A 24239-nucleotide genomic window follows, 5' to 3' on the forward strand; every position below is an offset into this window, starting at 1 on the left:
AGTTTCACATAGACACATTTCAGGAAATTGAAGCTTCAAATGTGTATGGGCTCAGTTTATATACATTAGATTGCCTAATTTTCCAAACTTGCCTACTGATTACAAATGCCTTATCCTAAATGTGTTGTAAAGGCTCAAAATATTTTCTAAGGAGATATTAGCTGGTTCCCCAAAATATTTTGTTTCCTGAATAATCACAAAATCCAGTAGTCATATTCCAAGTTATTCATTCTTTCAACTTCTCTGGATGTAAAGATACCGCTATACTTATCTTAAAAGATATTACATTTTCCTTACACTTTTGAAGCTGTTTCAACTGACTGCTTCATTTTATGGTTCTGGCAATGGCTGAAAATGGTGCAAACTTTTGACTCTCTATTAAGCATTTTATTCTTTTTCCTAGAGCATTAGACTTGTTCTGCTTTCTAGTTGTGAGATTTTTCTATTCTCTTTGATCAAGGAAATTTTTACTTGTTTTTAACTACATTACTTCTATACCAAGAAAAAAGAAACAAAGAAAAAAAAAGATAATTTGCCTCTTTTTCTGTTTTTACTTTATTTTCCCCCATTACTTGCAGCTAAATCATTCAGTAAGCATTTATATCTATGTATAGAAACTGTCTTAGGTGCTGAACTTGATCTTCAGCTCTTTGGCTAAATTAGTTAATATTTTTCTGTCTCCTTAAGTTCCAAGTGATTTATTCTGGTTTTGGAGTTTGCAATTTGTCATGTGACTTTAAAGGAGAGCAGATGCTGTTAAAATCTATACTTTCTGACTGTTATTTTCCACTGAGGCTGACACAGGTTATGCTTGAAGCCTGATGCCAACCTCAGTGAAAAGAAACACATTAAAAAAGATGGCACCTAACTGAGCACCTCTTGAGAAGATTTAAAAACTATTAAGTGGAAAACAACAGCAATTTTGGCAAACATGTCTAGAACAAAGTTGGCAAGATACTTTTATTGTACCTCTTTAGTGATAAAAATAGGAAGTGTATCATTTAGGCACAGATAGCATGTACACAGCTTATTTTCAAATGGAATCCTATTTAAATAAAGATGCTCAGGAGTTAATGACACCTGACTGGGGGTGGATGGGTGGGAATACATACGCTGTGGGTGTGTGTGCGTATTCTTTCATGGACCCATTCGGTTGCCTCTGAGTGCATTAACTAGAATAAAAGGGAAAAAAATTAGCATGCTATTCTCATTTAATAATCCCCAACTTTTCCAAGACTAAACTAACCCATGTCCAATTAGAGAAAAACCAGAAAAAATGGGGAGGTTTTTGTTGTTTAAAACAAACAAACAAACAAACTGAAGGTTAAAAGGTTTGCTTTAATGCAGGAAAAAAAAAAAAACAATTTTATGTGAAATAGTAGATAGAAAGCCTTGGGATGATTTGTGCTCAAGTCATAATGTCTGTGTGACTAAGGGCAAGTCACTTAACCCCTAACTGCCTTGGACAACTCTCTAAGACTTAGTTAAAAAATGAGTTGCTGATCTGTACTTCCAGAGAGATCATTTCTTCACTGGGAACTGCACACACTAATGAAATTGTAGTTCTCTATCTTCATTTTTGCACCCCCAAAACATAGTTATACAGAAAGCTACTAATCATAAGTGAGATGCATATGTAGCATACTAATTCAAGGTGATTATTTTTTCCTTTGAAAAAGCTTATTTGACTCACTAGTTTAGGTAATACAGTATAGGCAACATACCGACTTTTTCTTCTTGGCACAGTTTGGTTTCCTGCAGCTTGAATAGTAGTTAAGAGTAGCATATTCCATCAGAGCCGCGAAGACAAATAAAAAGCACACAGTCACAAACAGGTCCATGGCAGTGACGTAGGACACTCGAGGTAAGGACTTCCGTGCTATGGTACTCAGAGTTGTCATAGTCAATACGGTAGTGATCCCTGCATGGAGATATTTTATTTATTTTTTTAGGTTTTACTTTTTAATCAATTAAGAAATTTAAGTATGAGAAAATAGCCGCTAAATGCATGAGAACAGAGTTATGACTAGAGGAGGCACATCAGAATCAAAGAAAAGAATGTTCAACTAAAGAGGAAAAAAAGGCAGTCTGGCCTCTTTTTGTAGAACAGTCTTCAGACTTAGGATGATATATGCTTAAACCCTGTTTCTAAAACATATTGGCTTTTCAATCTTAGACAAGTTATGCCAATGGTCCAAATCAGCAGCTGATGCTAAATTTTAAATTGAAGAGCAGCTACTGATTTACAATGATAAAGTTTTACTTTGTGGGAATTCCATATTCCAGTGAAATATTGATTTAGATTAACAATAGGTGAACAGTATAGTATTAATTCTAATTAAATGGAACTCTAGAGGTTTCTTGGTCCAACTGTATTACTTTATAGATTAGAAGACTACATAAAAAGCAAGTTCCTTGAAATACAACAGTTTGCAGACTTTTTCAGTCAGTCCTTATGACTTCTTTTGAGGTTTTATTGGCAAAGGTACTAGAGTAATTTGCCACTTCCTTATTTAACTCATTTTACAGATGAGGAATTGAGGCAAACTATGTAGCATGAGGTAGAGAATTCCTTTCCACTTCCACCAATCCTCTTTTAGGTCTCATGGCTCCAAGAATAAAGTCTGGATATTCATATGTTTTGTTTATCCTATTCAAGTATAGGAACAGGTTGTGGAGATCCTGAATCTGGCTGTAAATCTTGGAGATGGGATTCCAGTGACATGCTCAGGCCCACATAGCTAGAGTATCTGAGAATAGATTTGAATTTAGGTCCTCCTAATGCTAGGCCAATGCCACCTAGCTACACTGGTAACACAGGGAATAAAAGGCCAAGTCTGGATTCTAGATTTAAATCCAGAACCTCATACTTCTGATTTAACTTTAAAAAAATAACATTATAGCACAGTACATATGGGAAGGAAAACAAAATTGTACAAGCATAAACTGAAAAATAAAATGTATGGATCAATAAATATGAATACAAAATGTAAATATAATGGGATTTTGCCCTGTGCATGTTCAAATCACCTAATATGATAGCATTTATGTGGGACAAGCCAAGGGACCTGCTTCTGAGAGAAGACATTTTTTATTACTCTATCATGTGGGTAACAACAGCTTCCTTAGACTTCACAGGCTGAGCAGAATATGCCTTAAAAACTACCAAATTGGGATAGTCTAGCTTTCTCTTTCTAGTCTAGCAAGGAAAATAAAAGTCCTGTTCATTCCAATAATAGGCATCATAAACTATGTAGAATGAGGTAAAGGATTATTTTCCACTTCCCCCAACTCCTTTTAGAACTCATGACTCCAAGAATAAGGTTTGGGTATTGATTATTTTGTTTGTCCTATTCAAGTGTAGAAACAGGTTATGGAAAGCCTGAATCTGGGAGCTAATCTTGGAGATTAGGATATTTTTACCATCTGGGGAACTTTGAGAAGCCAAGTTGCTCAGGGAACTTTGGTCTTGGAGCTTAGTGGGCCTAGATTATACAAGAACTGGACTAAATTGTAAACCTAATAATCCTTCTCTTCTCTCCAGAAACTAAGATACTATGAGGAATCTTGTTGGGGATGATGGTTGTTATTACTGAATCTTTGAAATAAATATTCTTTCATAAAAACTAATTTGACTGTTAAGTGACTAAGAAGAAATGAAGAATATGAGATCCCTAAATTGTATGAACACAAGTGGTTGGGGTCTGAGTGAATGCCTGAAACACTTGACATCCCCTAGTTGCCTTAAGGGTACTGGGGAACTCTGGGGGAGAGAAAAAAGGTAACACACCTGCCCTTTAGACAGTATAGTATAATGAACCAAATTCCAGAATATAGAAAACAAAAGAACTGGAAAATTATAGTGTCAACTCCATAACTTGTTATGCGTCCTTGGTCAGGTGAATTCTATGTGCCTGTGTTTTATAATTTATAACATACTGATCACAGGATTTTGAACAATAAAAAGCTTGGAGGTTATCTAAGCACACTCCCCTCATTTTACAGTCAAGGAACTAGAGATCCCTCCAAAAAAAATTAGTTGATATGTCTAAGGTCACAGAAATGGTATTGGAACCTAAAATATTGGAGTTCTGGACTGCTATTACAAGGTATCACAAAATAATTTTTAAACTATCTCCAAATCAAAAGGCAAAGATTTTATTATTATGCCATTGATTGGTGGCCTTAGTTTCCAAAGGGAGATAGTGAAGAAGTGGGAGGACAGATAGTATTTATAAAGCACTGATCTCAGATAGAATTGGAATGATTAAATTAGGCATTTCAATACTGTTAATCATTAGTATCAGGATGCTAATTTTATGGTCTAGAGGTTAGCTAAAGTTAGGAGTATGATTTCTTCACATTACTATATTTCTGACCATTAAAATGTAAACTAAGATAAAATATTACCAGCCATAAACTAAGTCAATACAACTGATTTTCTTTTGGGGTCAGCATGCTGGGATGTAAAGTTATAGCATTCCTAAAACAGGACAACTTTGAGACAAAAATATAAACCAGGATAAATAAAGGTAAAGATACAGTATTGTTAAGACAGACAATTTGGAATCTATTCCCAAGCTCATTATTTCTTGGGCCAGGGAGCCTATTGCTTACAATCACATCAGTAAGAATGTAACAGATATGCTCTGTTAATTTTAATGCCACTTTACCTAACACCTATACAGCCTACTTCCTAGGATTACTGAGATAAAGAAATGAAATGATTATCTAAAAGTAATATGAAAAACAATAAGGTTTAATAAAAAACTTTTTTGGTACTCCAAATAGTCTATACTTTCATCAGCAATGGATAATCTCTCCACCAGTACAAATTAAAACACTCAGTATAAGTGTATAAGAAATTAAGATATTATCATAAATGAGAAATTTCAGTCATATATTTGGATATGAATGAATTAGCTTCAATAATTCTTTCTGAACCAATAATAAAGGAAAAATTCAGGAAATTTCATAGAAAAGAGAAAATGTTGTTGCCTCAAGGATTTAGTTTTGTGGAGATAGTTTTCAAGAACCTAAACTCCTATTTCAATTTAAATACAATGCTGTCAGATGACCTTAGAGTACCTCAGATATAATGATCAACACAAAATATGAAAGTGACAATGAAAGTATTAAAGGTACTGGATTTTAAATTTAAAAGGTGGGACTCAAAACCTCTACAATTTATTATTTATTACTAATAATATTATTTATATGTAATTTATTGCTTGCATGATTTCCTCCCTGTAAGTTACTCTTATCTCCTGGCCTCAGTTTCTCCATCTATAAATGAAAAAGAATAAATGAACAGATGTCTAGGGATTTTCAAACTCTAACTCTCTGAAATTATAAACCTATATTTTCCCTGTTTGGGATGGCAACGATTTGCTCAGAAGATCACAGATTTAAACGCATAAATGTTGATGTAGCAGAAATGTGTTTATTTAAACTGTAACAAACTTCAAATAAACACCAAAACATCCAATGGTTCCAAAGTCAGCTGATAAAGATGTCATCTAAAGATAGTTACATATTTTCTCTTTTATTTATTTTTTTAAGACTCAACTTGAGATGCTAGGATAATTATCTTAATCTAGTTCACTTTACATGGAAACCTCTTGCTAACAACTCATCATTTGTGTTCTGGATAAAATGATTTAATAAATAATCTTATTTCCTTTTAGATATTCACTTATACAGTATATTTCTGAAAGGATTTCACTAAGGCATTTTATTTTCATTTAAATATTTCCACTTTGAGACTTCTTACACAAGGAAAAGAAATAAAGAGTGATGGAGTTTTGTCTGATCATCCCTATAATGTTTTCTATTATGCCATTTTTTAAAATGAAAAATAATTCTAAAAACAAAGCATTCCTGATCCCTTCTCTTTATTATTCAATCTAAGGGAAAAAAGAAGATTAACATTCATTCATTTTTATTTCTGGTTCTTTGATTTCTGTGAACCAAGGATTACTAGAACTTTTATTCTATATTAAAGAAAAACTTTTTTATATGTATTATTTCCCTCTGTTAGAACGTGAACCCTTTCAAAGAAGTGGCTATCTTGCTTTCCTTCCTGTATTCCCAACTTTTAACACTGCTTGGCACAGAGTAATTATTTAATAAATGCTCATTTATCCCCTCAGCAATTGCTCTTAGACCTACTCCTTTACAAACTACTTCAGAACATTTTAAAAAAGATAAAATCCCTTACCACAGAATATTCTGAACATATTTTGAACAGATAATTAAACTTGCTCTATTGTTTTTGCTTATTAATAGACAAATTGGTTTGAAGTGTACCAAGTGAATTTGTGTAAAAGAAATTTATTTAGATCAGTGTCATGCTGTTGAACTAATTTTTAAATGAGCATTTAAAATATTTATTGCGACCATAAAAATTGCATATTTGTATACAAGCAAGTGTAGAAAAATAATTATATAATATGTATGGATGTATGACTTTACGTTTTTTTTAAATTGTTTACTTTCCTCACACTAGGCAGATATGAGACCTTTTAGACAGTTCCTTTAAGGAACTGTCTATAAAAATTCTTTTCAAGTCCAACATTCTTTAAACTAGTCTAAAGTCTAATGAGTTAATGGAAAACAAAGGTATAATAAAGAGCAACTAGGTCACTAAAATGTAGAAAGTATGCCAACATTTTAAACTCTTTCAACACAAATGAGCTTAGCAGCTATTAGCATGTTTCCTTTGCTTTGCGGTTACAATGTACTTCCTAAGGCTTACCCAGTTTTATCTTCCCTTAGTAGTCTCTTTCCCAGCAAGATTAAATGTTTAACCCCACCTGAGTCAATATCCCAATGTCTCTTCCCAGGAGGACATACTATGTAATTTCTCTACTTCCACACTCTTCCCTTCTTCCCTCAACTAAATTTGTCTTTTAAAATCAATTTGAAGCTGTCTTTAATGCTGTTTGCCAATAGACTTATTTGTGATGCTTGTGTGGAGTAGTAGAATGATTAGTCATGGCCTATCCCACTAGTACTTTAAAGCAAAAAAGGCTGGATTAACTTGTTTCCCTAAACTCTAATAAATATCTCTAGAAAGTTAATAGAGAAGTGCATAAAAATATTTCTGTAAGCCACTCACTTTGTATAGAATTTTGTAAGGGTCAGTCGAAGTGTACACTCAAAAAAATTCATTCTGAGGTGATGAAGTCATTCTTATAACATTTTCATTTTAAACCTAATACTTTGACAATAGGTTTTTCTATTATTTTTTTAAATTAAGTAATCACTTTAGCAAGATAATGGTGGAAGATTCTAGAAAAAAATATTAAAAGACTGAGTTCCAGACTGGAAAGAAATCTTGGATTCTGATTCTAATAGCCAATAAGTAGATAGATAACTGTAGGGAAGGAATTCTCATGAGATTTTAATCTCTTCATCATTAAGGGAAGAATTAAATGGATGGGAGAGGTAATAGAAGGTCCCTTACAATTCTGTACATTTAACATTTAAACTACACCTGCAAGAGTGTGTTAGGTAGCTCCTTAGAGGAGTATAGAATCTCAGATGTAGAACTCCAAGGGACCTCAGAGGCTTTCTAGTCACAAGCCTTTTGCTTTAGAAAAAAGAAAACTGAAACTCACAAAAATTAATGATTTGTTCAGTCAACCAAGAAATAAACATCAGATGTAGAATTTTAATCAGGTCTCTTGACTCCAGAATTGGGACAAATGCTTTTTACTTTGCACTTAACTAGTTAAGTAGATAACTAAGCATTTGTGGATTTTATAAGGTGAAATAACCTATTTACAAAACTTCTTATAAGGAGCTTTTCTGACTTGACTCTAGTTCCGAAAGGCAGTTTCTCTTATTAAAATGAAATATATTGGGATTTAATTTTGTTATTATGATGTTAGAGTCTTGGGAGAAAGAAGAATGGGAGAAAAAAAGAGAGAGGGAATAATACATTTATATAGTGCCTACTACAGCATCAGATACTTTGCTAAGTAAGTGCTTTTCACAAATTATCTCATTTGATCTTTAAACTACCCTGTGAGTTGTGCTATTATCACCATTTTATAGTTGAGGAAACTGAGGTTAAGTGACATAGGGTCACATAGCTAGTAAACATTTGAAGTCATATTAGAATCCTGACCCCATGCTTTGCATTATAACTCTTGCAGTTAAGTGTTTCTGATATCATAGTTTGAAAGCTAGAAGAAACCTCAGATTTTGTGTAGTATTATCACCTTGAGAGAAATGATTATTAATAACTAATGATTTGGGGAAATTCAGAGTTGCCCCTTTTCTTTAGTTTCACTTTCAGACCTCAGGCTGTTAAGTGTGAGCTAACCTTCTTCTCTGATTCCAACTACCTTTATAAGAAATCTGTCCTCTAGGATGAATTACATTCAATCAGGTTTGAGTGAATAGATTCTTCTTATAAATTGCCTGCGTAGTCTGCTTCTAGAGATAATTTCTCTGTCCAAGGGTGAAATGATGTTATTCTTAGCCTGTCACAGAAGTCAGCCCCCTGTTCCTGGTAAAGTCCACTTTTCATTGTTAGAAAAGCAGAGTTGTTTGCCAAAATGGGGAACACCTACTCTTTGAAAGGTATAAAAACTGTGATCCTGCCTCCTTAAGGGTCTTTGATCTAAGAAAGTGATGGCCAAATAACCATCATTTTATTAAAATTCTGGTATTATTAAAAAACTTAAGTTACTCATATATTATATCTTTTGAACATTTTAGAAAAGGCTTCAGCTTCTTTATCTGAAGAACCAAGTCCTAGAGAAAGTAACAAGAAGCAGAGCTGGGATTTGCATCTATAGTCCCTGATACTAAAGTCACTGGGCTTTCCACTATATGAGGCTGCCACTGCCTTTATTATTCAAGTGGCCTATGTCTAGTTAAGAAGTAATTATATAACCCACATGTACAAAAATGTTTATAGCAGCTACTTTTCATAGTGGCAAGGAACTGGAAATTCAGCAGAAGCCCATCAATTGGGCAATGGCCGAATAAATTATGATATATGAATATAATGGTATATTATTATTCTATAAGAAATGATGAACAAGTTGATTTCAGAAATGCCTGGAAAGATTTACATGATGATGTAATAATATAATAATGCTGAGTGAAGTGAACAGAACCAGAAGAATACTGTACACAAAAAACAAGAAGAAAATGTGATGATTAATTGTGGTAGACTTGGCTTGTCTCAATAATTCAATTGATTCAAGACTCCAATAGACTTGGGATGGAAAATACCATCTGCATCCAGAGAGAGAGTGAGAGCTATAGCGATTGAATGTAGATTGAAACATAGTATATTCTACCTTGTTTGTTTGTTTTTCTTTCTCATGGCTATTTTTCCATTTTGTCTGATAGTTTTTGCACAACATGATGTATATGGAAGTAAGTTTAAAAGGATTGAACATATTTAACCTTTAGTGGATTGCTTGCTGTCTTGGGTAGGGGAAAGGTAGGGAAGATAGAGGGGAAATTTTGGAACACAGAATATTACAGAAATGAATATTGAAAACTATATTTATATGTATTTGGAAACATGAAATACTATTGAGAGGGGAAAAAGTAACTCCATGATCAAGAAAAAAATAACGTTTTTCAGTGGTCTCTAAACACTTTTTAAACTGTGGGTAGCAACCTCATATGGGTTTGAATAACTAAATGGAGGATCATGAAATCATGATTTATTATTAGTAAATGATTTGTATACCTACTTTATAAACCTATATACTACATATAGTATATAATACATATACTATATATATTATATATATACACATATACTATGTATATATGTATGTATATGTATTTTATGTATATATATATATATATATATATATATATAAAACATATATGTGTATAAATTTCTTGGGTGAAAGGAGGTTGTGAGTGGAAAAAGTTTAAGAAGCCCTGCTCTAAAACTGCTTTCCTTTGGTTAATATTTCTTTTTAAAATTGTAAGCAGAAGATAGGTGATGCAATGGAGAGAGCACCAGCCCTGAAGTCAGGAGGACCCAAGTTCAAATATGACCTTAGAAATTTAATATTTCCTAGCTGTGTGACCCTGGGGGGCAAGTCACTTAACCCCAACTGCCTCAGCAAAAAACAAAACAAAACAAAACAAAAAACATGATTACAGGAATGGGATGAAATGGAAAATTGGTGTATTGCAAATAAATTGTGTTTGATTGGAGGAAGGTTTAAAGTCTTCACCAGTAGGCCTATGATTTTATCTCTGTAAGAAATTCAAATCTGAAAATTCCTTTTACTGAGTAGCATCTCATTTGAAATTTGCCATCTAGAAAGTTGATTGGTCCACTGATATAACTTGTTTTATATCATACAAGTGATAAGTTACAGAATTAGGATTTTGAACCCAAGTTCTTCTGATTCTAAATCAGCTGTTGCCCCATTAAACTGGACTGATTCTCATTTCTCTCCCCACCCCCATTCTTAATTGTATCTTATTTTTCCAAATACATGCAAAGGTAGTTTTCAACAATTATCTGTGCAAAACATTGTGTTCCAATTTTTCTTCCTCTCTTCCCTGGCCTCCCCTCCCCAAGACAGCTAGAATTCCAACATATATTAAAAATGTGCAATTCTAAAATATTTCCATATTTTTCATTTTTGCAAGAAAAATCAAATCAAAAGGGAAAATATGAGAAAAGAAAAAAATCAATAACAATAAAAACAAAAGGTGAAAATACTATTGTTTGCTCCACATTCAGTCTCCTAGCTCTCTCTCTGGATGCAGATTGTATTTTCCATCACAAGTGAATTGGAATTGCCTTGTGATGCTCATTTTTTTCAATACGGGTCTGTATTCTAACGTTTTTATTTCTGAATTACCTAGTTGCATGTAGAAGGCAAAGGGTAAATGGCTTAAATGAAATTTATCTTTTATGTATGAAAAATAACAAGGCAGTGTTCTGGTAATGAATTTGAAGACAGAAGTTAGAAGTTTGAGTTCAAGTGACTCAGACAATATGGACTACAGTTTCTTTATCTCTAAAATATAAATCATTCTTGATATTACTTAAAAACCCCCTCTTGTGGCTAAAAACCAATTACATTCTCACACTTTCTCCATTCTATTTCAAACAATCTTGGTCATATTCTGGTTTATACATAGATCGTGAGACAAATACTTGTTAGACATAAAATACTAAGTATATATGAACTATGTTGAGTATTATCTATATATTAGTTTTGTTGACATGTAATTAACAGTTTGATAGTATGACATGTATTCAACTATGATTTTTTGTGAATCCACCAATGTTCAAGACAAACAGTACAATTCTAGAGAGGTTACCTAGAGTTTGTCCCGAGATTCTAGATGTAGCAAGGCAGACAGTGCTGTCAAAATCAAATAGAAATGGATATGTGCAACCATTTATTGGCTTGGAAAAACACACAACATTATCTTTAATTTATTGTGTTTTTATTTATTTTGATAATCATTTTCCAATTACATTTTAATCTGGTTCATATTCAGAAATTAAATTTTATAAGTTTTACAGTTTTGGTATAACAGATATTTGACAAGGTACTGGATTTAAGATCATGAAGATATTAATTCAAATTCTGCCTCAGACATGTATTAGCACAATTGCTAAGGATAATTTACTTAACCCTTTTTCATTTGTAAAAAGAAGGGAGTTGCATTTGATGGCCTCTAAAATAATATCCACGAACCTATCTTATCAATGAGCCATAACTGAGATAGAATTTGTAACTTTCCTGCTTTTCACTTTTTTTTTAAATTTTTTTTTAGAACCCAATAGTGTTTTTTGGTTGGACTTGAAAAACATAACTTTGTTTCCTCAAATTAGCTCTACTACAGAGCAAAATATCCACCTTATATTAAAATTTTCACTATTTATTTCAACAAAGCTTTCTAATTGCTTGCCATTGTTTAATGTATTTTGAGATCAAAAGGAGTTTCCTGGAATTGAAAAATTATTAAACTTGAGTATCTTGCTATGTCACTTGGATAAAGTTACTTTGATGAATCATCAAGTCCAAGATTCATTGAATTCTATACTTTTTTTGAAACTTTTGTTCATAACTTATTAGCCATAATTAGCCTGGAAGCTAATGAAGCTACTTCATTCATTTAGGAAGATACACTTTATACCAATGAAAAGATAAGTCTGGAGTTCCAATACAAATAAAGTTCTGTAATTTGGAGACCATATTGTTCTGAGAACGTAATGTTAGAAATGGAATAATACTTCCCATTAGCGTTCTACTTTAAAGCTGACAGAATACTTTCTTCCAACCCTATGAGTAAGGTTGTCCAGAAGTTGCACACATTCCCTCTCTTTATTTATGTATGTAGGTATGCATGTTTCTTACCAATGCAAAATGGCGGCTTACAAAAGGTTTAGAGGAACCATCAGTGGGGATAACTCTTCCTCTCATTGTACTTCTTTTTGCCTTTCCCCCATATCACATGAGTTAGATCAGGCAGTGACATCAGTGATTATTCATACCATTTGGCTAAGGTAGGAGTTACTCAAATACAAGTCCTGTTATGAAATAAAAGGTCCATGTATACCTGAATAACTCTTCAGTTTTGTCATCCACCAATCCACCCAGAGACCTTAGGATTTCTGAGTCTTTCTGTTCATCATGCAGTTAAATTATCTTATATATTTAGTTTCTTCCAATTAAAATGTGAGTTCTAAGAGCAGGGACTATTTTTTTTCCTCTTTTTTACATCCCTAATACTTAACATAGTTTTTGTTGTGGAGGAAATTAGATTTAAACTATGTCATTTAATAATTGATTCTTTATTGTAACTGATTTTAGTTTGTACTTCTCTATTCTTGAGTTAACTCAAGAATGCAGTTTTCCCTTCAAACTATTTTAAAGGTGTGGTTAGAAGGAAAAAAATATAATTCATAAAATTAACCAATGAGAAATTCTCTTGTTTTCTGTAAATTCTAGCCAGTTTAAGTGGTACCTCCCATCCCCACCCTCACACAAAGACAAGTCATTTGTCCTTGCATAGTTAGGGAAGGCTTACACATTCTCAAGGGGAAAACAAACCTTGTGATACCGATTTCCTAGCCAAACTTAAAAGAGGCAGATAAGTTTCAAAAGAACAATTAACATTCCTAAATTGTCAGATAAGTGCATATTAGTCAAAATTGAATACTAATCCAGTTGTCTCATTATAGCCAATTGTAATGTTCCACAACTATCCAGACCCCCTTTTTTCCTGCTTATCATTAAAGAGCCCCCCTTTCTCATTGGGGTCTATTGCTGTACTGAGGTGGCTATAAGTTATATATGTCACTGTTAATAAACTGACTTTATTTGGGCTAAGGACCTTAATTTACTTTTGTTGAATTTACTAATGATATCATATGTTAAATACATATAAATGTTTTTTTTTTTCATTTATACCTTCATGGAGATAGTGCTTGAAGTCAAGAATACAATTATAAAATTATAAAGCTAAAGCTAGAAAGGAGCATGGAGTACATTCAATGTTCCTCATTTTGCAAATGAGGAAATTGAGCCCTGAGGAAATCTAATAATTTACTCAAGTATAAACTAGCAATGAGCATCAAAGGTGCAATTTGCCTAGATTAACTGATTACAGAACCAGTGTTCTTTTGATTATACCATAGGGACTTGACTCACAACACATACTAGTCCTCTACCACAACCAAGTTATTTAAATTCTATGTTCCCCAGGCAATTTCTTTTTCAATACAACAAAAGTGAGTCCATATTTATTAACTGTCTATTTTATAAGTATAAAACCCTCTAAGAGTATGAGTTGCAGAGAAGTTGTTAATTTGAGAGCAAGGTATTTTCACATGGGAAGTTGGCCACACCAATGTAATCACATCTCTCTAAAAAGAAGGAAAAGGATTTAGGAAGTTTATATAAAATGCATAAGATGAATGAATCCACACATTTAACTGTTCTTCAGCATGAGCCACATTTTTTTTTAAGTTTCCAAAACAACTGTTTGCAATATTCGGTCCCATTGCCATTTACTTAAAAATAAAACAAAACAAAAAACTATTCTCTCCAATCTTAGATTGCATTATGTATTTGGGATCATTTGTTAAGTTGCTAAATCATTTATCAGTTGTGACCTACTCCATGTGACAACATTTGGGATTTTCTTGGCAGAAATTCTGGAGTACTTTGCCATTTTCTTCTCCAGCTCATCTTTACAAATGAGGAACTGAGGCAAACAAGGCTAAGTTACTTGTCAAGAATCACACAGTAAGTGCCTGAGAACAGATTTGAACTCATCAAGATGAGTGTTCCTGATTCCAGACCCAACACTGTTATCTAGCTCCTCATTTGGAAACAAATAGTATTATTTTTTTTTATTATAGCTTTTTATCTACAAGTTATATGCATGGGTAATTTTACAGCATTGACCATTGTCAAACCTTTTGTTCCAATTTTTCCCCTCCTTCCCCCCCATCCCCTCCCCCAGATAGCAGGTTGACCAATACATGCTAAGTATGTTAAAGTATAAATTAAATAAAATATAAGCATACATTTTGTTGTACAAAAAGAATTGGAGTTTGAAATAGTGTACTATTAGCCTGTGGATGTTAAATTTCATTTGTATAGCCCAAAGTGATTATGACAGTCTGGTTATACTTTAAAATAATGTATTTACTGTCATTAGAACTTTAAATAACAAAATTAATAAATTAAACAAACTCTTTAATAATAAAAGTTGGGAACTAGTCCTATGTATGCAAATGAACAAATGGAGAATTTGGAATTAACTAAATTAAGTGACAGATTTAGTCCACACAATACATCAATTTCAGATCAAGAAGTGAAACCAAAGGCATTTATTCTAAGTATATTTTGGGTGTTTCATCCATTCATATTCTGTCTTAATAGAAGTTCTGTATATTCTAACCATACAAAAAATTATGTAGTCAGTAAACTCTATTGACTTAGATATTAAAAATATTAATAATGGAACAATCTACAAAATTGAGATAATTTATTTTTAATTATTTCCCTTCAATAGGAAGAATATTTTCATTTTCATACTTTCCCCCATTCAAAAAAGACAAAATCTCATAAAAATTGGTTAGAATCTTACCTAAGGCTGTTCTTGCTGGTGTGGCATCTTTTTTAATCCAAAAAGACACCCAGGATAAAACGACTGTTAGTATACAAGGAATATATGTCTGAATAGTGAAGTAGCCCATTCTTCTGCTCAAATCAAAATAAATAGTCATGACTACATAATCACCTGCAATAAAAATACATATTGAATCAGGTAGAGTACATTGAATTTCATGCATCAACTATGAGTCTAATTCAGACCAGAAAATTTAATTATCATATAGTTTTAATTTATTATATCATTTCCTGCACAGTTTATTCTCATTTCAAAAGTGCATGATTATATCTTTTATTCAGCCTTTTACTAAAAATATGTATTTGTGTATACTTCAGAAATCCTATCCTGATTCCTTATCAGTATAAGAAGTTGACCTGCTTTCTCAAAAGTAATACCAATAGATTTTAAATGTTATCAGGATCTGCCATATTTAAAAGACTTTGAATCAAAGCCCAGAAATAGGTTAAGTCTGCTTTCTGAGGGTCACCTTAGCTACATTCAATGAGACTTTTAAAACAGTAGTGTGGCTCCTACCTGGAGAAATATCAGGAAAGAGTACAAAGGTCTCCAAAGAGAAAAAAGAAAGAAAAAAAGTTTCAATAGACAAGAGAAAATTTATTTCACTTCTTTTTGAAATAAAAAAGAACTTTAAACTACAGGAGTGCTTATCAATTAGTAAATCATTAAGAAATTCTGATATACAAATGAAATGGAATGATATTGTGCTATGAGATATTACACAGACAAGAATTTGAGAGAAACTTGAGAAGACCTGTCTGAACTGAGTTAGGAAAAAAAATTGGAAAATGATTCATTCTATAACAGCATGGTAAAAAAATAAATGATTTTATTAATAACCCTGATCAAGGATGTTAAATCATGATGTCAGAGGAATGATGATGAAGACTTCTACCCAACTCCTGATAGCATGGTGATGTAAAATCAGACCGATAGCTTTGGATAGAGGCTGTTCAAATTGAATCTTGTTTTGGTCCCCTTAAATGCTCCCTCCCCTGCTTTCTAGTTGGTATTATAAGTTTATATGTAGTCAGTATAAAGGATCATTAGTAGAAAATAAGATTGCTAAGGAGAACCTAAAGAAACAAGCACAAATTATTTCAAAGATCAAAAGAACACAAATTATAAATTTCATCAAAAATTAGCTAAAATTCACATCCTGATAATATGTTTTGAATAAAGAGAAGCCATCTTAGTGCTGCTGTGACAGTATTTTGGTCATATGATGTGTAAATTTAAGAAAAATTTAGACTTTCAACATTCTAGACCAGCAGAACACCAAAAGATGCTGATAAAGTTGGGAAGACATGGCTATGTTAACAATGAAGTTTTAACAATAATTTTTTTGAGGGAGGTGGGCAGAGCCAAGATGGCAGAGAGGACACATGCATCTTTCTGAGCTCTCCTACTACCGTCACACTAATTGCAAAATTCAGCTTCTGAAATAGTACTTGACTGGTAGAATCCATGAATATTGGGAGTGCAGCAAATTACCAGCAGAAGATTTTCGAAGATCACTAAAAAAGGTCTGTTTTGATCAGGCATGGGCACTGGAGGAGGCTAGGGGAAGACAGGGAGGCAGAGCATGGAAGCCAGTGCATGCTGAGCAGACCCAGAGCAGGGTGCAGTCTCTTTGGGGTGGAGAATATATAGGGAGAACTCTACCACAGCATTGGCTACTCTACCCTAGTTGCAAGCCAGTAGTTCAGCAAAGAAATTATAAAACATCCAACACAAATGCAAAAGGTAGAGAGTGTACCCAAAGTCTCATGACACCTGGCCATACTCACCCAGCACTGGGAGTGACTCAGCAAGATCCCAGTGCAGCTGTCACTGTTACTGGATGTCTGTAGAGGAAGCTTAGCATTTCTAAGCACCAAAAGCAGTTCCCAATTTTTTTTTAATAAATGAGTAAAAAAGCAAAGCCAGCTCTAACTATAGACATCTTATACAGAGAAAGAGATGAGTAGATTTCAAACCCTGAGGAGACTAAAAGCAGATTGTATCCAGATGAAGCTCCAAAGGGTGATATAATCTGATCCTCACCACACAAGGCTCTCCTAGAAGAAACTAAAAAAAATCTAAAAGAAAGTTAGAAGAAAAATGGGGAAAGGAAAGGAAAACTTCACAAGAAGGTTTGGAAAAGGCATATAACTCATGAAAGATAAATTGGAAAAAGAAAACAATCCCTGAAAAACAGAATATGTGAACTGGAAAAGGTAAAGAACTCCCAGGAAAAGGGAATTTGTGAATTGGAAAAGGTAAAGAACTCCCAGGAAAACAGAATTTGTGAATTGGAAAAAGAAAATAACTTGTTAAAAAATAGAATTTGTGAAATGGAAAAAAATTCCCTAGAACAAAATAACTCATTTAAAAATTCAATTGGACAAATACAAAAAGAAAGTTTTAAAAAAGTAAATGAAGAAAATGATTCATTAAAAACTGGAATGGAACATATAGAAATTAATGGTTTTATGAGACATCAAGAATCAGTCAAGCAAAAAGAAAAACAAAATGAAAAAATAGAAAAAAAGTTAAATTCCTACTTGGGAAAACAACAGAACTGGAAAATAGCTCTAGGAGAGATAATCTGATGATTGGACTCCTTGAAAACCATGATGTAAAAGAAGAGCCTAGACACTAATTTTCAGGAAATCATCAAAAAGAATTGCCCAGATGACATAGAATCAGAAGGTAAAAGAATTCATCAAACACCTCCTGAAAGAGACCCCAAATTTAAAACTCCAAGGAATATTGTGGCTAAATGTCAGAACTATTGGAACAAGGAAAAATATTACAAGCAGCCAGAAAAAAAATAAACAATAAATAATAAACAATTCAAATACTGAGGAGCCACAATGAGGATTATTCAGGATCTAGCAGCTTCCACATTAAAGGATCAAAGGGCCTAAAATGTGATATTTTGAAAGACAAAGGGACTCAGAATGCAGCCAAGAATAAACTACACTGCTAAACTAAGCATTTTCTTCCAGGGAAGAAGATCAGAATTCAGTGAAACAGGTGAATTCTATTTATTTCTGATGAAAAAAAAAAACAGAGCTAAACAAAAAAATTGACCTGCAAATATAGAACTCAGGAGAAGCATAAAAAGTTAGAAAGAACTCTTGAGAAATGTTTTTTTATGTTATGGGTATACACAGAAAGAGCATAAATAATTTAATTTTACTGTTATAATATAAAAAAGAAACTAGAGGTAGAAAGGGAATTATGCCAAAAAAGGGAAAGTAGAGGTAAAAAGAGAGAAAGTATGTCCCACAAAGAGGCAAAGGAAACATTTGAGGGAGAGAAGGGAGAGGGAAGAACATTAATTCTTACTCTCATCAGACTTGGTTGAAAGAGAAAATATTATACATCTTTGGTTTACAGAGATACTTCTCTCACCTTATTGAAAAGTGGGAGGGCAAAAGCTAAAAGGGAAGGGATAGGATAAATAGAGTGGAATACTGAAATAGTAGGTAAAAGGTATAAGGGGCTCAAAAGGGGAGGGATTTTAAAGAGGTAGAGCTGTGTGAGGAAAGTGATGACCATAGGTTAAATACTGGGGAGGGGGTTAAGGAGAAAATGAAAGAGAAAAGCATAATCTGGGGATAATAAGATGGCAGGAAATATGGAATTAATAGTTTCAACCATAAATGTGAATGGGGTGAACTCTCACATAAAGCAGAGACAGATAGCAGACCACCTCAGAATTTTGATTATATTAAATTAAAAAGTTTTGTACAAATAAAACCAAGGCAGACAAGAGTAGAAGGGAAGCAATAAACTAGGACTCAAATTTGTAAGACTTCAAATCATTTTCCAAATGATAAAAGGTCAAAGGATATGAACAGATGATTTTCAGATGAAGAAATTGAAACCACTTCTAGTCATATGAAAGGTGCTTTAAATCACTATTGATCAGGGAAATGCAACTTACGACCACTCTCAGATACCACTACACACCTCTCAGATTGGCTGGGATGAGAGGAAAAGACAATGACGAATGTTAGAGGGAATGTGGAAAAACTGAGATACTAATACATTGTTGGTGGAGTTGTGAACTGATTCAATCATTCTGGAGAACAATTTGGAACTATGCTCACACAGCTATCAAACTGTGCTTATCCTTTGACACAGCAGTGCCTCTACTGGGTTTGTATACCAAAGAGATCATAAAGGAAAGACTAGAAATGGAAATTATGAATTTTATATTCAATAATGTACTTCAGTTCCTCTGTGGCCACAAATTCCTTCCTTCTCCACTGATCTGAGACAGAGATCCTTTGTTCTTCTAATTTGCTTATAATATTACTCTTTATGTCTAAATAATGAACCCATTTCAATAGGTTAGTGCCTAGTTTCTGCCATACTAATTTCCAATTTTCCCAGCAATTTTTCTCAACTGGTGACTTCTTACCCCCAAAGCTAGGGTTTTTGCTTTTGTCAAGCACTAGATCACTATAGCCATTGACTTATCTTGTGATTCTAACCTAACCATTCTGCTGTTTGACCACTGTTTCTTAGCCAGTTCCAAATGGTTTTGATGACCAGTGCTTTATAATATACTTTTAGTCTAGTACAGCTAGCCTGTGTTCATTTGCATTTTTCATTAATTTCCTGAAATTCTTCCCCTTTTGTTCTTCCAAATGAATTTTGTTATTATTTTTTCTAGCACTGTAAAATAATATCTTGGAATGTTGGGATTGCAGTGTGGCAGAAAGTTTAAACCATACTCTCATCAAAATTGTCCCAAAGAAGGGATAATACTCAGTTGGGTGGAACATATAAGATATATATTCTCTTTCATACTTCTTTGTGTCTCTGTGTGTAAAATTTCTGTTTTTTTACTATAGCTTTTTATTGAGAAAACATATGCATGGGTAATTTTTCAACATTGACCCTTGGAAAAACTTGTTCCAACTTTTCCTCTCCTTCCCTCCACTCCCTCACCTAGACGGCAGGTAGTCCCATACATGCTAAATATGTTAAAGTATATGTTAAATACAATATATGTATACATATTTGTACAGTTGTTTTGCTATACCAGAAAAATCGGATTTAGAAATAAGGTAAATATAACCTGGGAAGAAAAACAAAAATGTAAGCATACAATAACAGAAACAGTATAAATGCTATGTTGTGGTCTACACTCATTTCCCAGTGTTCTTTTGCTGAGTGTAGCTGGTTCTGTTCATTACTGATCAATCGGAACTGATTTAGATCCTCTCATTGTGGAAGAGAGACACTTCCATCAGAATTGATCATCATATAGTATTATTGTTGAAATGTATAATGATCTTCTGGTTCTGCTTATTTCACTTAGCATCAGTTCATGTATGTCTCTCCAAGCCTCTCTGAAATCATCCTGCTGGTTATTTCTTACAGAAAAATAATATTCTTTAACATTCATATACCACAATTCATTCAGCCATTCTCCAATTGATGGGCATCCATTCAATTTCCAGTTTCTAGCCACTACAAAAAGGGCTACCACAAACATTTTTGCACAAACAGGTCCATTTCCCTTCTTTAATATCCCTTTGGGTAAGGGTAAAAGCCTCTGGAAGCAAGGAAGGTAGTTCAAGGTATGTGGGAGGACCTGAGGGATGAGAGGTACTGAGGTGTAGGGGAGTCCTATGTGGAGGTGGGACATACCCCCAAGAGGTGCTGTCTGACCCCAGGTACCATGTCTCCCTCCTTAGCACTCTCAAAGCCTAGCATGCCTCCCTTCTTCTTCTCAGGTTATTCCCATTATGACCTGCCTGTCCCAGTTCCTAGGGGACCTTCCCTTCCCCCAGATCCTCAGGGGGTATAAATATATGCTATTTAAGAATAAAATTCTCTTTTGTTTCACGCCTACCTCCTGGTGGTCTGTCTCTGTGGGATCTGGATTGGTGCCTGAAGACGGGGAAGTGTGACTTAGCCATGCTGTTGGCGTTTGTGGACATCTCTTTGTTCTTCACTGCTTCTCTCCGGTTTCTGATTGAAACAGATCTTTTCTGGTCTGTTTCCTCCTGCAAATTCTCTGCCCCAGGACAATGAGCTATCTGTGTTGGCTTTGGTACTGGTTGCCCTGGCATCCTCCCTCCTATTTCCAATTGAAACAGACCTTTTTTGGTGATCTTTGAAATTATTTTCTGCTAATAATTTGTAGCACTCCTAATATGTGTGGGTTCTGCCCATCCAGAGCTGGATTTCATAGTTGTTGTGAGGGTTGTAAAGAAGGTCAGAGAGAAATGTTGTCATCTCTGCCATCTTGTCTCTGCCCCTGTGAAATTTCTAATTGGAAAAACTGGACAATACCACATCAGTTTTTCCTTGCTACAAATCTCATCTGGGTGATATATAACTTTGTGAACAATACAAAGCACTGATAAGCTAATAAGTCATACTAATACTATACTATATACTATAATAATACTATAATAAGCCATGTATTGACAATGATAAAAATACTTGATGTTTCTTAAATATGCTACCCCAACAGCTTCATGAACAATACGATAGAAAGCTCCTAATGGGTACTAAATCAATGAATGTTGAACTAGCTAGCTGGCAATTCTAGCTTATCATTACTTCTTAATCATGGGAATGACTATGTTTCTGATAAGTCTTTTGCCAATAATTAAAAGATCTGTAATCATTGATGTGTTAACATTCATCTTCTCATGATAAATATTTTCAAACTTATCAAGTTCAGTTTTAGAACTGCAAACAGAATCTATTGTCAATCCATAACAATAAGTATGTTTTGCAATAACTATGTGCTTAAAAATAAACACATAAATGGAAACTGCATTATTATTTATTATTGTTTTGAACAAAAATCTTTTTTTTTTAACTTAGTAGGACCTGCTGGAATTTGAATTTCATTGTCAGAACTTTTAAGAAACAAGGGTAACAATCAAATTTTGGTAAGGCTTTTTGTGAAGTCTTAGTTTTTTAAACAACATTATGTCAAAGCTTCAAAGATCTGTGGTGTTTCAATGAGGAAACTGTAGGTATGGTATGTGCAATTGTTTTTCATCCCTTCTCTCTGTTCTTAGGCACATCAATTAATTATATTTGTTCCTAACTCTACAATGAGCAAAATGAATTAAAGTCATCTTCAGTTTTAAATAAATGATTCTATGAATTCATTCTATTAAATTTAAAACTGAATTAAAATTCTAGAGCATTGTTTGTGGACTTGCCTGTGATTATACAATAGTCAATGTCAAAGGCAGGAATTGATCCTTTAGCTTCCTGAATCCAATTTCAATATTTTATCATATCCCACATTAACACATATAAATGAGGCTGCCATGACTAGTCTTTTTTTTTCCCCATGAAAATATTCTTACATTCCTCAATCTTTTCTACTCTTATATGGAAATATAAAATGGAGTCAAGTAGACCAATTCATTCATTCACACTGGTCAGATGAGTTGTCTGAGGCAGAGTTAACACATAAGAGAGAGTTAACACATTCTGTGAGGCAGAGATTCAGTAAAACAGGATTAATTCAAAATCTATTAATTTGAAATTTGTGGGAATTGGATCAAAACTAAAATGTTTCCTTTAAAAAAATTTGTCAAGAGAGAGGTTATTAAGAAAACTCATTGTTTAATGAAAATTACAAGGGGTTTGTTATTGTTTAACCTAGTTAAAATAAATATTTCTAGACAAAAACATTATTCATTTGAATATAAATAATTAATGTGCCAAGTACAAATGAGTCATAATGTTCACTTAAACAGCTAGCAGGATTTAAAATGGGCCACACAAGGTAAACAATTAACTGAGGCTGTTGTGTGTGTTCTAAATCAATAGAACACTTTTTTCAATAGTATTTTTCCACAATTACATGTCAAGAAATTTTTTAGCATTCATTTTCACAAAATTTTGAGTTCCAGATTTTTTCCCTCCTTTCCTCTCCTCCTTTTAAATGGTAGGTTATTTAATATAGATTTTGCAAGTGCTATCATGTAAAACATATTTCTGTATTACTCACAGTTGTGAAAGAAGAAACAACTCAAAAAAAAAGAATAAAGTAAATTAAAAAGCTTGCTTTGATCTGCATTCTAAATCCATCAGTACTTTGTACATATGGATTTGTGGATATTATTTTTCTTTCTGAGTCTTTTGTAGTTATTTTGGATCATTGTATTGCTGAGAAGAGCTGAATCATTCATAGTTGATTACCACACAGTGTTGCTGATATTGTCTTCATTGTTTTCTGGATTCTGCTTGTTTCACTTTGTATCAGTACATACAACTTTTTCCAGGTTTTTATGTTATTTGCCTATTCATCATTTCTTATTGCATAATATTATTGCATTACATATACCACATATACCACAGCTTGTTCAGTCATTCCCCAATTGGTGTGTATTTCCTTAGTTTCCAATATTTTGCCTCTATGAAAAGAGCCGCTATTAATATTAATATATTTCTGCACATACAGCTCCTTTCCCCTTTTAATGATCTTTTTGGGATACAGACCTAGTAGCAGTATTAATTAGTTGCCCTTCGAGCCCTTCCACATTGCTCTCCAGAATAATTAGATCAGTTCACAATTCACAATTCCACCAACGTGCATTAGTGTCCCAATTTTTCCACATCCTCTCCAATTTTTATTACTTTCCTTTTTTTTTCATATTAACCAATCTAAGTATGAGGTGGTACCTGAGAGTTATTTTTTATTTCATTTTCTCTAATCAAAAGTGATTTAGAGGACTTCTTCCAATGCTGAGAATTAGCTTTGATTTCATCATCTGAAAAGTGTCCATAAATATCCTTTGACCATTTATCAATTGGAAATGGTATGTAGTCTTATAAATTTGACTCAGTTCTCTATAGATTTGAGATATGGGCCTTTATCAAAGACATTTGTTATAAAAGATTGTTTCTAAGCTTTCTAATTTCTTTTAATTTAATATAATCAAAATTTTCTATTTTTAAATTTTGTAATGCTCCCCATCTCTTGTTTGGTCATGAACCTATAACTCACTTAATTCCTCTTTTGGGAATTTGGATGCATATATGTTTGGTATTGATAATACTTCGTTGTCTACTGTACCTTTTAGCAAGAAACTGTT

At 33.3% G+C, this 24239-nt stretch overlaps 1 protein-coding gene across 2 annotated transcripts in view; it reads right to left on the reverse strand.

Moving 5' to 3' along the window:
* LOC100915681 (gamma-aminobutyric acid receptor subunit gamma-3) overlaps positions 1 to 24239 on the reverse strand; it is a 112760-nt gene that overhangs the window by 18075 nt on the left and 70446 nt on the right. The window contains exons 2-4 of one of the 2 annotated variants that reach the window (XM_031959093.1): positions 15118 to 15270; positions 1725 to 1921; positions 1113 to 1172 (exon numbers count right to left, since the gene is read on the reverse strand). In XM_031959093.1, coding sequence (XP_031814953.1) covers positions 1113 to 1172; positions 1725 to 1921; positions 15118 to 15270 — 410 coding nt within the window. The remainder of the gene's footprint in view (positions 1 to 1112; positions 1173 to 1724; positions 1922 to 15117; positions 15271 to 24239) is intronic. The other variant, XM_031959094.1, reaches the window with a different exon arrangement.

Source organism: Sarcophilus harrisii, chromosome 3 (assembly GCF_902635505.1).
Source record: "Sarcophilus harrisii chromosome 3, mSarHar1.11, whole genome shotgun sequence".
Classification (NCBI taxonomy): domain Eukaryota; kingdom Metazoa; phylum Chordata; class Mammalia; order Dasyuromorphia; family Dasyuridae; genus Sarcophilus; species Sarcophilus harrisii.